This window comes from Elephantulus edwardii, unplaced genomic scaffold, assembly GCF_000299155.1.
Source record: "Elephantulus edwardii isolate Elephantulus edwardi_28Jun2011 unplaced genomic scaffold, EleEdw1.0 scaffold00158, whole genome shotgun sequence".
Lineage (NCBI taxonomy): Eukaryota > Metazoa > Chordata > Mammalia > Macroscelidea > Macroscelididae > Elephantulus > Elephantulus edwardii.
Genome location: NW_006399908.1, coordinates 1,152,229 through 1,164,984, shown reverse-complemented (window position 1 = coordinate 1,164,984; position 12,756 = coordinate 1,152,229). Strand labels below are relative to the sequence as shown.

Below are 12,756 nucleotides of genomic sequence, written 5' to 3'. Positions count from 1 at the left end.
CAAGGAAGAAGGATTGGCCACCCACTTCTGAAATAGCAGGCCTCTGAAAACCCTATGCAAAACAGAACACATGCAGACTAACAGAAAGGGCAACCTAGGTAGAACTTTCAAGTATGGAAATACAAAGTATGGATATTTAAGTGACATTATAAAATATCTGTCCTTTTATGATTGATTTTCTTTGCTTAGCATGTCTTCAAAGATTCATCTTAAATAAAAACTTCACTCCTCTTTATGTGATTAACAGCCCGTTATGTTTATGTACCACATTTTTTTATCTCTTCATCGTTGGTGGACATTTTATGTTGGCTTCTACCTTTGGGCTATTGTGAATAATGCTGGGGTGAATATTGGTGTGCATTTGCTGTTACTGCTTCCAAGGTTCCTAAGTATATAACTAGGAATATAATTGCACCCAGCAATTCTTTGGGAGAAGAGACCTGGCCTATATTCCTGTAAAAGACTGTCATTTAGGTGACCCTAGGAATGATTCTGCCCTATCACATGAGAGGTTGCACATGCTTCAGTGACTCCTAACAGAAGTGGCGGTCCTCTGTTTGCCCTTTGGAGGATCTACGGTGGATAAAACCATTTTCCATTCCCACCAGTAGTGGGTAAAGATTCCATTTTCTCTACATGCTTTACCAGGATTATTTCCACTCTTTATTTTTCCATTTCTCCTATGGTAGACCTTCCGGTAATTTGAATCCACCAGTTGCTCCTCGGGAGAAAGGTGGGCAGTCTCCTCCCGTGTGATTTAAAGTCCCTGGAAGCCCTCTGAGAGTCAGCCTCGCCTCAGTTCACCCTTGATAGCACAAAGCAACGTTTATCTTAGCATCTTCACCTCAGAACTCCACGGCCCTGACGTCAATTCCATCTCCTGGTGACCCTCTATAGTTTTCTGGGGCTGAATCATTGTGGGTGGAGAACGCACATCTTTTTCCCTCCCAGTTAGTTAACTGGTGAACTTGAACTGCCTACCTTTCCATTACCAACCCAACACAAAACACACTTTGCCACTGGATCTCCTTTAGAGTGAAATGATTCATGTCATCTTGGAATGAAATGGCATCTCACAAAGTTATGTTGAGCATCATTTTGTATGCATTTTGACCATTTCTACATCTTTTGTGAAATGTATATTCAAAACTGTTGCCCATTTTTATTGTCTCATTTTTAGGAAGTCTTCCTATACATATTCTCAATGTTAAGTCCTTATGTGATTCATGATTCCCAAAATTTGTAATTTGTCTCTTCACTTTCCTCATAAAATTCTGTCTTAGATGACAAGGTTGTCATGTCAGTAAGGTCCTATTTGTTTTACCCTCTCTTGCTAGTGATTTTGGTGTCATAGGTAAGAATCCATTGTAGCACAGCAGGTCCAAAAAGCCATACACGAAAGGTTTCTTCTAGGTAATAGAATAAAGCATAAATCAACCACTTATCGTATTTACCTTTCCCTGCACCTGACTTAACTGTTTCTGTGTTTAAACTTTTCCTTGGTTTTTATATTAGTGGTCATGTACTGTAATTTGTACTAGAATCATTGCTCTTGGGTTATGAGTTCTTGATCTTTCTTTTCATGCAGAATTCTCTATTCTATGATGATAGTTTCTTTAGTAGTTCGTCATGTGATGAACACTTGTTTTCTTCTCTTTCCTTATTGTAAATAATGTTGTAGTGAACATGAATGTGAATGTGTCATTTTGTGTTGCAGCTTATTTCTTTGGGATATATACCACATAATGGGAGTACTGAATCAAATAGTATTGCTATCTCCAACGTTCTAAGGACGTACCGAGCTTCTTTCCATAGTAGTTGCACCTGTGTACGTTTTCCCCAGCAGTGTATGAAAACTCCAATCTTTCCACACTCTTACTAGTACTTGTTGTCATGCTCTTTACTGACTTTGCTGTATTGTTCCTGGGGTGAGATAATTCTTACTGCTATTTTCAGTCTCCTTGGTGTGGACTGTAAGAAGTTGCACTATTAAGCCAATGGCCGCACCTCTCTGGGGATTCAAATCCACCACTCATTCTGGGAGAGGGGTGGGCAATCTCTTCTTGTGTGATTTATGGCCTCGGAAACCCAAAATGTTGGGTCACCTATGAGCTAGTTCCTGCTCGGCGGCAATGTGAGAGAGGGAGAAATAGAACAGCTACTGATCTCTAGCACTTCTTCATGTGTTGTTGGCCTTCCGTCTGATCTCATCCTCCGCCCATTTTTTAATTGGATTGTTTCAGGTTTGTTTGTGGGGTTGTTGGGAGTTTTCTTTAAATTCTAGAGATGAAACCCCTTGTCAAATGTGGCATTGCCAAGTATTTTTTCCCAGTCTATAGATTCTCTTTTTTACTCTTTTGGAGAAATATATTGGTGGAGTTCATTTTTAGTAGGTCCCCGTTTTCTGATTTCTCCTCCTTACAGAAATTTTTCTCATGTTGAAGACTCTCATTGTTAGTACTCTGTCTACATAAGCCATATTATATTGAGGTAATATAAATTTTCTTTTCATTTTTAAGGTTTTATTTGGAAGAACTTCCAGGAACACAGAAGCTTTATTTGGGAAGAACTGCCCCACCATCTAAAGTGGTCCATCTTGGAGATAAAGAACAATCCAACTGGACAAAAGAAGTGCAAGGGATTTCAGAACAGTGAGTATCATAAAAAGGATTAAAGATTATAAAAGTAGATTCTCATGTAATACACTCATCCTCTTTATCTTTTGTTCTTAAAAAAATAAATAATGATTTTATTGCTTAAAAGACCTAGTTAAAAGCAGTTTAGCCTTGCCCAATTTGTCATTAATGTACTTCATGAAGAAAATGAAAATAAAGTCACTGTTAGGTATAACAATTGATTTGTTGTTTGAATTTGGGAGTTATTGAAATAAGACCTTTGAATTTCCTGGCCACATGTAAGCTATGAAAATGGAGATGAAAGCCTTCCTTTCTTCCTCTCTCTCCATCCCCAAAAACTATATTCTGCTGGGTTCAAAAGGCAAGCTGTGTGACAATCAAATAGTGGAGGCGCTGGCCCTCTTTAAACCCCAGTTACTCAATTTCCCAGGGTACTTTGTGCCTCATGCCATTATCCTCATGATGCCTTCCTTCCTTCATCTATACACTGGACTTTGCAAAACCAAAACAGAGTAATAGAATGGCAGTGGCATGTGAAAATTAAATAAATTTGGATCTAATACCACTCTCATTAAGATTGTAATAGGCTGAGAAAGTAAATGCCTGGGTTCTTTAAGGTAAATCCTCCCCTAAGTGACACATCTGTATTAATGACTGGAACATGGAATGTAAAAAATACGATTCTTGGAAAGCTGAAAGCTGTCCAGAATGCAGTGGGATTGTGGCATCCTGGGTTTATCGCTCAAAAGGTCTTTCCTAGCCACTGACTTTGAATTTTGCCACATCACAGGATGAGAACTTGAAATTGGATACACTAATGATTATGGGATTTTTTCATTTTTCCTACCCTACCAAGTTTTAATTTAGCAAATTGTTCAGGAGAGGTGGGAATCTTACTAGCAAAGAAGTACTAGGTACTAGTGAAGAAGAAAAGGAAGCAGAAAATGACAGCATATGTCTGTCTTTTAAGGCCAGAGATCCCTGTGCTAGTCAGATCAGGATCTGTATATGAGCAGCAGGAGCTCAGCAGAGAATCTGAGATCTACACAAGACAGAACTGATTGGTAGTAATACCCCACAGGGCATGCTAACATCAGACTTCTGCCCCACTGCATGCCCAGGCCTGCTGGAGAACTGAGGGAGTACACCACAGTTAGCAAGACCAGGGGAACTTTGTAACACTGACCTAAGCTGACTCTGAAGGTCAGAGGCCTTGCAGCCACACTTTAGAAACTATCTGAACTGAGGAATTTTATCCTGTTGCCCACCCGAATTGTAACTTGTTAATTTCCCTAGTAAATCTTATAACCGTGGGTATGGTTCTGTAAGATATGTGTGACCATTGCAACAGATTTCAGAGACTCTGTACTAAATTAGTATTGCAGTGTGTAGAAGTAGGTACAGAAGCATGGAGGCCATGTATGACTGATGTGAATTAGTTTTGTACTGTGGCTTTTCTGATGGGGATTGTTCCCATTTGTGACGTTAATAGAAATCGGGCTCAGCCATCCCCAGGCTGCCTATGCCCTCTGTACAGAAGTGAATACAGATCAACATCCTAGGCATTAGTAAGCTGGGATAGACTGGTATTGGCCATTTTGAATCAGTCATATGATTTGTTTTACTGATGATGACAAATTGAAGGAGAAAATGTTGCAGTTAGATTTCAAAAAATAAATTTGGGATCTATCTTGGAGTACAATGCTGTGAGTGATATTACCCATGTGCATAGAAGGAAGACCATTTAATAAAACTATTCAAATATGTGTTCCAACCATAAAGATGAATAAGTTGAGAATTTCTAACAGCTTTTGTAGGCTGAAATTGATCAAACTAATAATCAGGATGCATTCATAATAATTGTTGTGTGCCAGCAAGCTGGAACCAAAACTTAGCTGATTCTCCAGTGGGTTTTCAGAGACTTTAAATCACACAACAGGAGACTGCCCATCCTTCTCCTGCAGAGCATGGATTTGAACTTCATGTGTTTGGGATAGCAGTACGGTTTCTTACCACTAGAGTTCCCTAATAATAATAATAATAGATAACTTGGATACAAATGTAAACAAAGACTGAGAGTTGTCCTAGTTCTGAAGTGAAGCTTGAGATTTCATGATAGAAATTTGCATAATGAATTATTTATTCATTGCAGATGACTTTTTTATTTTAAAATTATTTGTTTTATTGTTTCTGAGAATATACACAGCAAAACATACACCAATTCAACCAATTTTACGTGCACAATTTAGTGACAGTGATTATATTTTTTGAGTTATACATCCATTGTCACACTGCTTTCCTGAGTTGTTCCCTATTCACTGCTCCCTAAGGTTCTAACACAGTCTGTCTAGTGTTCTAGCCACTTTAATACCATATAGATACGTCTTCAAAGAGCATAATGCATAAAGGAGACATTTTTTACTAGTTAAGATAAACTTGTTTTATTGTAGGAGGACTGTTGAGAAATATTTTTACTTTAAAGGGGGTTTTATTGTATTACTTTTTAAAATTTTTATTCATTGTGGAGCATTTTCTCTCCCACCTCACCTTCCCCAGCCCACCCCTCGATGCACCCCTTGTTCCAGGTTGTTGTCATACTGCAAATACCTTTTTTTAATCAAACAGAAATGGCTACTGTACTCATAAACCTTACCTGATGAATACTCAAGAATCTCACTGACTACATATGTGGAGAGAATCAACAGGGAAGCAGTAAAAACAAGACCCCTCGATGCACCCCTTGTTCCAGGTTGTTGTCATACTGCAAATACCTTTTTTTAATCAAACAGAAATGGCTACTGTACTCATAAACCTTACCTGATGAATACTCAAGAATCTCACTGACTACATATGTGGAGAGAATCAACAGGGAAGCAGTAAAAACAAGGCCAGGCAGACTGCAGAACAGACTATCAATTTCAAATTGAAACTGAACGGGTGAAAAAAACAAGTCCATGAAAACCAAATAAAAAACCATCTCAATAATAGATTTGATACACTGAACATTAATGACAGAAGACCAGACATGTTGTGGGTTGAAATCAAGAATGTCATCCATGAAGAAAATGAAAGGTCATTACAAAGAAAAGAAGGAAAAACCAAAATAGAGGTCAGAAGAGAACTGTGAAACTTGTTCTTTATTGTTGTTGTTGTTGTTGTTGTTTTGCGCCATCAAGTCGCCTGTGACTCGTAGCGACCCTATGTGCAATAGCCCAAAACTCTGCTCTATCCTGTGCCAATCTCACTGTCTCTGACACACCTATCACCATTACCTCAGTCACTAATCAATCCATCTCATCAAGGATCTTCCTCTCCTGCGCTGTCCCTACACCTCCCAAGCCTGACATCCCTCTCCAAGGACTGATCCTGCCTTGCAGCATGTCCAAAGTATGTCAGACAAAGCTGCAGAATCCTTGCCTCCAAGGAACAGCCTGGCTTCACCTTCTCCAGGACAAACTTGCTTATTCTCCTAGCAGTCTATGGTATATTAAATACTCTTCTCCAGCACCACAACCCAAAGGTATCAATTCTCCTTCTTTCATCCCTAGTCATTGTCCAGCTTTCTGATGCATAGAAAGTAATAGCAACAACCATGGCCTGGATCAAGCACACCTTAGTCTCCAGACTGACATCATTATCCTTCAGTACTTTTCAAAGGTCCCTGACAGCAGACTTTCCCAATGCAGTTCATCTTTTAATTTCCTGGCTGCCGGTACCAAGAGTAGAAAAGCCAAAACAAAGAAGAAATACTAAAGTAAAAAGATGAACAGAAGATTTCAAAGGGCAGCTAAAGAACACACAACACAGTATTAGAACAAAATGTGCAAAGAGGTTTTAAAGAACTGAAAAACAAATTCGCACCTCAAGTTACAGTATTGAAGGATTCTGTGGGCAAAATCTTGAATGATGTGGGAAGCATCAAAAGTAGGTAGAATACAGACACCATACCAAAAAGAACTGGTTGACACAGAACCATTTCAGAAAGTAGCATATGTTTGAGACTTGATGATAAAGAAGGAGAAAATTCAAGCTGCACTATAGGAATTGTTAAAAACTAAAATCCCAGGAATTGATGGAAACCAGTTGAGGTGTTTGAACAAACAGATGCAACCTATATGCTTACTAGTCTATGCCAAAAAAACGTGGAAGCCAGCTGCCTGGTCAAGTGACATCCGTGTTGGTTTCCATTCCCAAAAACAGGTGACCCAACAGAGTATGGAAATGATTGAAAAATATCATTACTATTACATGCTGGTATAATCTTGTTGAAGAATATTTTAAAATGATCAGAAAATGAGCTGTTCATATGATGTGCAATACATTGGGGTGGGGGGTGGCATAAAGAAAATGGTGAAGTCAGACGTGCCATTTTTACAGGTATTTGTGTGACTTCTACACATAAGCTGTTGTTTTTATACTGGTATGAATATTTGTGTACAAATGTCCCTTCTTTCAAATTTTGTGTGTATACTTATAAATGGAATTGCCAACATGAAAGTTTTATTTTCCACTGAGGCTACTCCATTTTAAATTCTCACCAGCACTGTAAAAAAAAACCCCAATTTCTCCATATCCATATCAGCATTGGGGGATTTCTTTTTCTCCACATCAACATTTTGTGGGGTTTTAAATTATTATTTTTATAAAAAATAAGCAATGTACAGTTTCTCCCACTGAAGGACATGAAATCATGTTTTCCATGTTTTTTTCAAAATGTTTTGTTTTTGCCAATATAGTAAATTTCCTAATATGTATGTGAATTAAAAAAACAGGATGGCCTCTCCCATTTTAATGCATGACATCAGGAGGGTTTTTCATATTATCCAAGTACATTTTGTGTTCTTCACAGGTGACATTTCCAGTATATTCTGTGAACTAGAAAACAATTTCTAATGTCACCCATTCAAGGACACGAAGTGAAAAGAGTTTTACATTTTACCGAAGTAATCTGTATTCCAAGGACAGACTTCCCAGTACATTGTGTGGCTATAAAACATGGGAGTTTCTTAGAACCCTGGATTTCCATTTTATAACTTAAGCATTGGGAAAGATATCCACAAAGTAATGCACGTAATATACAGTCTTAGCTTGGGTACTGAGAACTGCTAGCATGAGTGTTCACTAGTGTTTAATCTTTATTTAAGGATTTAACAACAATTTGGTAGAAACTAGTTTGGATGATGAGTAAGTCCTATTTCTAGAATATATTCTATACTCATGCCTGTTTCTTTGTTTTTTCTCTCTTAGTTATCTGAGAAGAAAAGGAATAATAATAAATGAAACCTCTGCAGTTGTATATGCTCAATTACTTACAGGTCGTAAATACCAAATAAGTCAAAATGGTGAAGTTCGACTAGAGAAACAATGGTCAAAACAAGTTATTCCTTTTGTTTATCAAACCATCGTTAAGGTAAGTTTTCCCAGACGTCTCAGTTTTGTCTGGGTATACTGTTTTGCCCATTATATCTTATTGTTACGGACCTTCGCGTTGGAGTCAACTCATACATCCCCTCCAGCAGGTTTTCAGAGGCAGTAAATTGCACAGGAGGAGATTACTTGTCTTTCGCCTGTGGAGCAGCTGGTGGATTCAAACTGCTTGCCTTTGGGTTAGCAGTGCAACTTCTTTCCACTCAGCCACCAAAGCTCCCTGCGCATTATATAAGGAAGACTTACTAAGTATTGATTTATAGAAGATTAATTCAGCAGTGCATGTTGTTGTTGTTGTTGTTGTTGTTATGTACAGTGAAGTTGGAACTAACATATACCTGACGCTCCAGAATAAAAAACTTGGAATTCCAACATTAACTTACGGGCTTCATTTTCATATTTTTATTCTCTACAAAGAGGAACTCTGGTAAGAAGTTGAACTGCCAAAACAAAAGCGCGCAGTTCAAACCCACCAGCTGCTGGGCAAGAGAGGATGGGCAGTCGCCTCTCCTGTGGCTTTCAGCCTCTGTAAACCCTCTTGAGGAGCAGCTGTGAGTTGGCTCTGATGCAATGGCACATAACAACAACCACAAAAAATAGTTTCAGTAAATGAATAAAAATAGAAGACACTCACTTTTATGCTTGTAATCTTAATGTGGTACAAGGATATAAAAAAAAAAATTGTAGAGCCTTCAGTAATCTTGTAATTTAGGGATATCTTTATACTCAAACGAGCCAAGAGCACAGATTGCTGAGTTGGCATCTCAACTCTGTGACCCTTGGTAACACCCACTCCTCCCTGCCTTGGTTCCTGGTCTGTGAAGGATTCAGGTTAGATATTCCTTTAAAGTCTGTTTCTATTGTTATATTACCACAGTACTTGTAAAGAGTTGCCTTTAGAATTAGCAAATTTTGTGAGCACTTTGTATAGTGTCTGGCATATGATAAGTAGTTAATATCTTTTCTCTGCAATTACTGTTACACAGAAATCTTTACATTCGACTTAGACAGATAACACAGTCACAATCCCACCAGAAAAGGTGATCATCCATGTAGAAGTGTTGTTTATGGTGATTAATTTTTATGCTCTTCTTCTGACATAGGACATCCGTGCCTTCGATTCCCGTTTCTCCAGTATCAAAACCCTGGACGACTTGTTTCCTCCTGGGAGTATGGTCTTCATGCTGGGGACCCCCTATTATGGCTGCACGGGAGAAGTTAGTATTACTTATTGTTATTGATTCGGTTTCTTTTTTATTTCAAGTTGATAGAATGTTCTAATTTCCATTAGATAAAAAACAAATGTAATACCAAAAAGAAATTTTAAAAAAATGAATTCTTGTAGTTTCTGAAAACAGTAATTGAGTATTTAAGGCTTAAGAAGATTGGAGTTGGGGTTGGAGATAAATAATTCAGGTCCTTATTTCTTTAAAAAAGACGTTTGCTTACTGTAATAGTATAAATGAAGCAATTTTTATATTCATTTAGATGTATTATAGAATTGAATAAATTAGTAAATATGTTGATTTGGTGGGAACCTCAATTCTCACATGGAAAAAAGTTGTGTATGTAGTGGAAGAAAGCAAGAAAGACTTGGATTCTGATTGAAGGTATTAATGCATGATTTCTGCAACCAATATGTGTGTACATTATAATATGTGTGTACATATTTATAGTAACATGTATATGTGTGTATAAGTATATACACACATGTGTGTGTTTACATGACATACATGTTCTAGCACTGTTTGATCAAAAGGCTAAGAAACAAAACATATCTCATTAGCGGTGAACACATGTAACACCCAGATCTTAATCTCTAAGTTACTGCTTGCTAAATGTAACCAGAGCTTCTTGCAGTATAGATTCAAAATGAAGTTGAGATTTCTTATTTTACCAGAAAGTAAAGAAGTGTCAAAGCAGTAATGAGAGAATGTCACATAAACCCAAGAATCAGGTCAAAGAGACAGTTCAAAAACCCAAAATACCTAAGTACGATAATGAATCATAAAGACCCCTGGTCACACAGTAGTTAAACATTTGGATGCTGTCTTAAAGTTGACAGTTCAAGCATAGCAACTGCTCCATAGGAGATGAATGTGACAGTCTGCTTCTGTAAAGATCCACAACCTTAGAAACCACATAGAGTATAGTCAGAATCTATTCAACAGCAATTGATTAATGGGGTTAATGAATTATAAACTCTTGTAGGATGTAGAAAGTCATGATCCCATAATGACAGTAAAGAAATAGGAAAAGGAAGGACTTTTGCTTTTCAGGAATTTGCTGAGAGTAAATGTGAAGAAATTGGAGTTGGAAAACCATTATTTTGTAGCCAGTCTGTGGTATAGGTTGAATCAGGCAAGAATCATTGTAGAAGCTAAATCTAGGGGGAATTTTAAGTCAACCCTTTCATAGTTGCAAGGACAAAGAGGAAGGAAATTGCTGGTGAAGAAATTGATCAATATCTTGACTGTGTGAGCTCAGTGAGGGACAGATGAACATCATCTGTACCTCCAGATGTGATCCTCTGAGGACACTACAGCATCAATCTATGCAGTGTTCTGCCTGGAAGTGTATAACCATCATCTAATCACAAGGCAGCATCAGTTAAACCTAAAACAGAAGCCTTCTTTTTAAAAAAGAGATGAGTAGAGATTCCCATTCCCCCCCCTGCACACCGAGCAGGTTCTCTTGGCGCTACCTGCTCCAGGAGTTCAGAGCTACTTCCACGTTGTGACTGTGGACATGTGTGACTACTGGCCCTCAGATGCCCCAAGGAAAGTGGACTGCTACACCACTGACCTGCTGATGATGGACATGCAGGATGTCATCCAGGGCCTGGGTTACTCCAGGTGCATCCTCGTGGGCCATGGCTCGGGTGTGGTGCTAGCCTGGAATTTCTCCATCTACTTTCCAGCCCTGGTAGAGCACCTGGTGATAACCTGTGATGCCCCCATGTCTTTGTACCAAGACTACTCCCTGCATCACATCACCCAGCTTTTCCAGTTCAACTATGTATTCCTGTTCCAGCTTCCCTGGCTGCCTGAGAAATTACTCTTCATGTCTGACTTTCAGATCTTGAAGACCACCTTCACCCCCCACAAGAGTGGTATCCTATACTTGTCCCCTAATGAGCTTGAAGCTTCATTCTACAGCTTAATGCAGGCAGGGAGCCTCTCTGGGCCTCTTAACTACTACCAGAACGTCTTCTGGAACTTCCTGTTGGAGCCCCAGGAGCTGGCTGTTTGCACCCTTCTGCTGTGAGGAGAGGAGGACACCTATGTGGAGGCAGAGCCGGTGGGCGCCATCAGTAGCCGCTTTGTATCAGGCCAGCTGGAAGCCCACAGCATGCCAGGTGTGGAGATGAGCCAGTAATATGGGCCTTTCTGCAAGACGTGATGGGGTAGCAGCCCTTGCTCAGCTCCCTCACATGCAGCCCTAAACACACAGCATGGAGTGTGCATGGGCACCAACAGGATGTCCATTCACGCATCTCTGCAAGAAAAGCACCTTCTGTGTGTGTGCTCTGAGGAGTCCACACAGCTTACATGGATGTAGACACTCAAGAACAAACCCCCCCACACACACACCTGTGCACCAGCACCTAGGAGACCATGCAACGTGTGTGCACACAGACACAGGATCACACTCACTATGTGTATGTGCATACCTGGTAATCCACACAGCAGCACTCATGAACACATACGTGTTACATGCATGAGTGTCCCTGAGAGTCCATACAACATACATGTATATGGACACTTGGGAACACATACCTGCTGTGTGCGGAAGCGTTGGTGGCCTACTGGCAAGGAACCACACTGCTGACATAAAGAATACATACTCATAGCCTGTGTACAGCTGGGAGTCCACACAACATACATACATACAGGTAGGTCCTTAGGAATATACATGTGCTGTGTGTGCACCTAGAGCATCTGTGTGTGTGGCCCCCTGATTGTGCAGGGGCCTGGCTCCACGTGAGTGTGTCTGTCTGTATGTGCATTTTGGCACGCCAGCTCCTGTGAGACCAGTGTGAGCAAGAACTTTGACCCTTGGAATCAGGTTCTGTCCTCATGAAGCTGGCTGCTGGGACTGGGTGTGCTAGCTCTCCCTCCATAAACCCTCACCCTTCTCTTTGCCAAACCTTAAACTCAGATCTTCTTGTTTCTGGGGAAGAAAGTTGAGAGATGAGTAAACTGCATTCTTCAAAATATTGTTGTCATAAAAAGCAAATGCTATGGATATAATCCAGATTAAAGGAGACTACAAACAAATTTAACTCTAAATGCAATGTTTGACTGTAAACTGAATCTATTACTAGTGGGAGAAAAAGAAATCTATAAACGAGGGACATTCTTTTAGATCAACTAACAAAATTGGAAATGGGCAAGAGATGAAAGTACTCTATCAGTGTAAATTTATGATATTTGTGACTATACTATGGTTATATAACAAATGCTTTTAGGAAATACACACTGAAATATTTAGGAATAAATGGCGTGATGTATATAATTGTTGTTGTTGTTATATGCCATCGAGTCGCCTGCGACTCATAGCGACCCTATGTACAACAGCCCTAAACTCCGCTCTGTCCTGTGCCAATCACACTGTCTTTGACACTCCCATCCCAATTATCCCAGTCACTGAATCAATCCACCTCATAGAGGGCCTTCCTCTCCTGCGCCAT

General features: G+C 39.5%; 1 protein-coding gene and 1 pseudogene across 1 annotated transcript in view; both read left to right on the top strand.

Annotated features, from left to right (window-relative positions):
• Positions 1–12,756, top strand: part of XRN1 (5'-3' exoribonuclease 1) — a 162,173-nt gene that overhangs the window by 58,555 nt on the left and 90,862 nt on the right. The window contains exons 20-22 of the mRNA XM_006895115.1: positions 2,520–2,651; positions 7,884–8,046; positions 9,167–9,280. Coding sequence (XP_006895177.1) covers positions 2,520–2,651; positions 7,884–8,046; positions 9,167–9,280 — 409 coding nt within the window. The remainder of the gene's footprint in view (positions 1–2,519; positions 2,652–7,883; positions 8,047–9,166; positions 9,281–12,756) is intronic.
• LOC102843175 lies at positions 10,711–11,441 on the top strand (annotated as a pseudogene).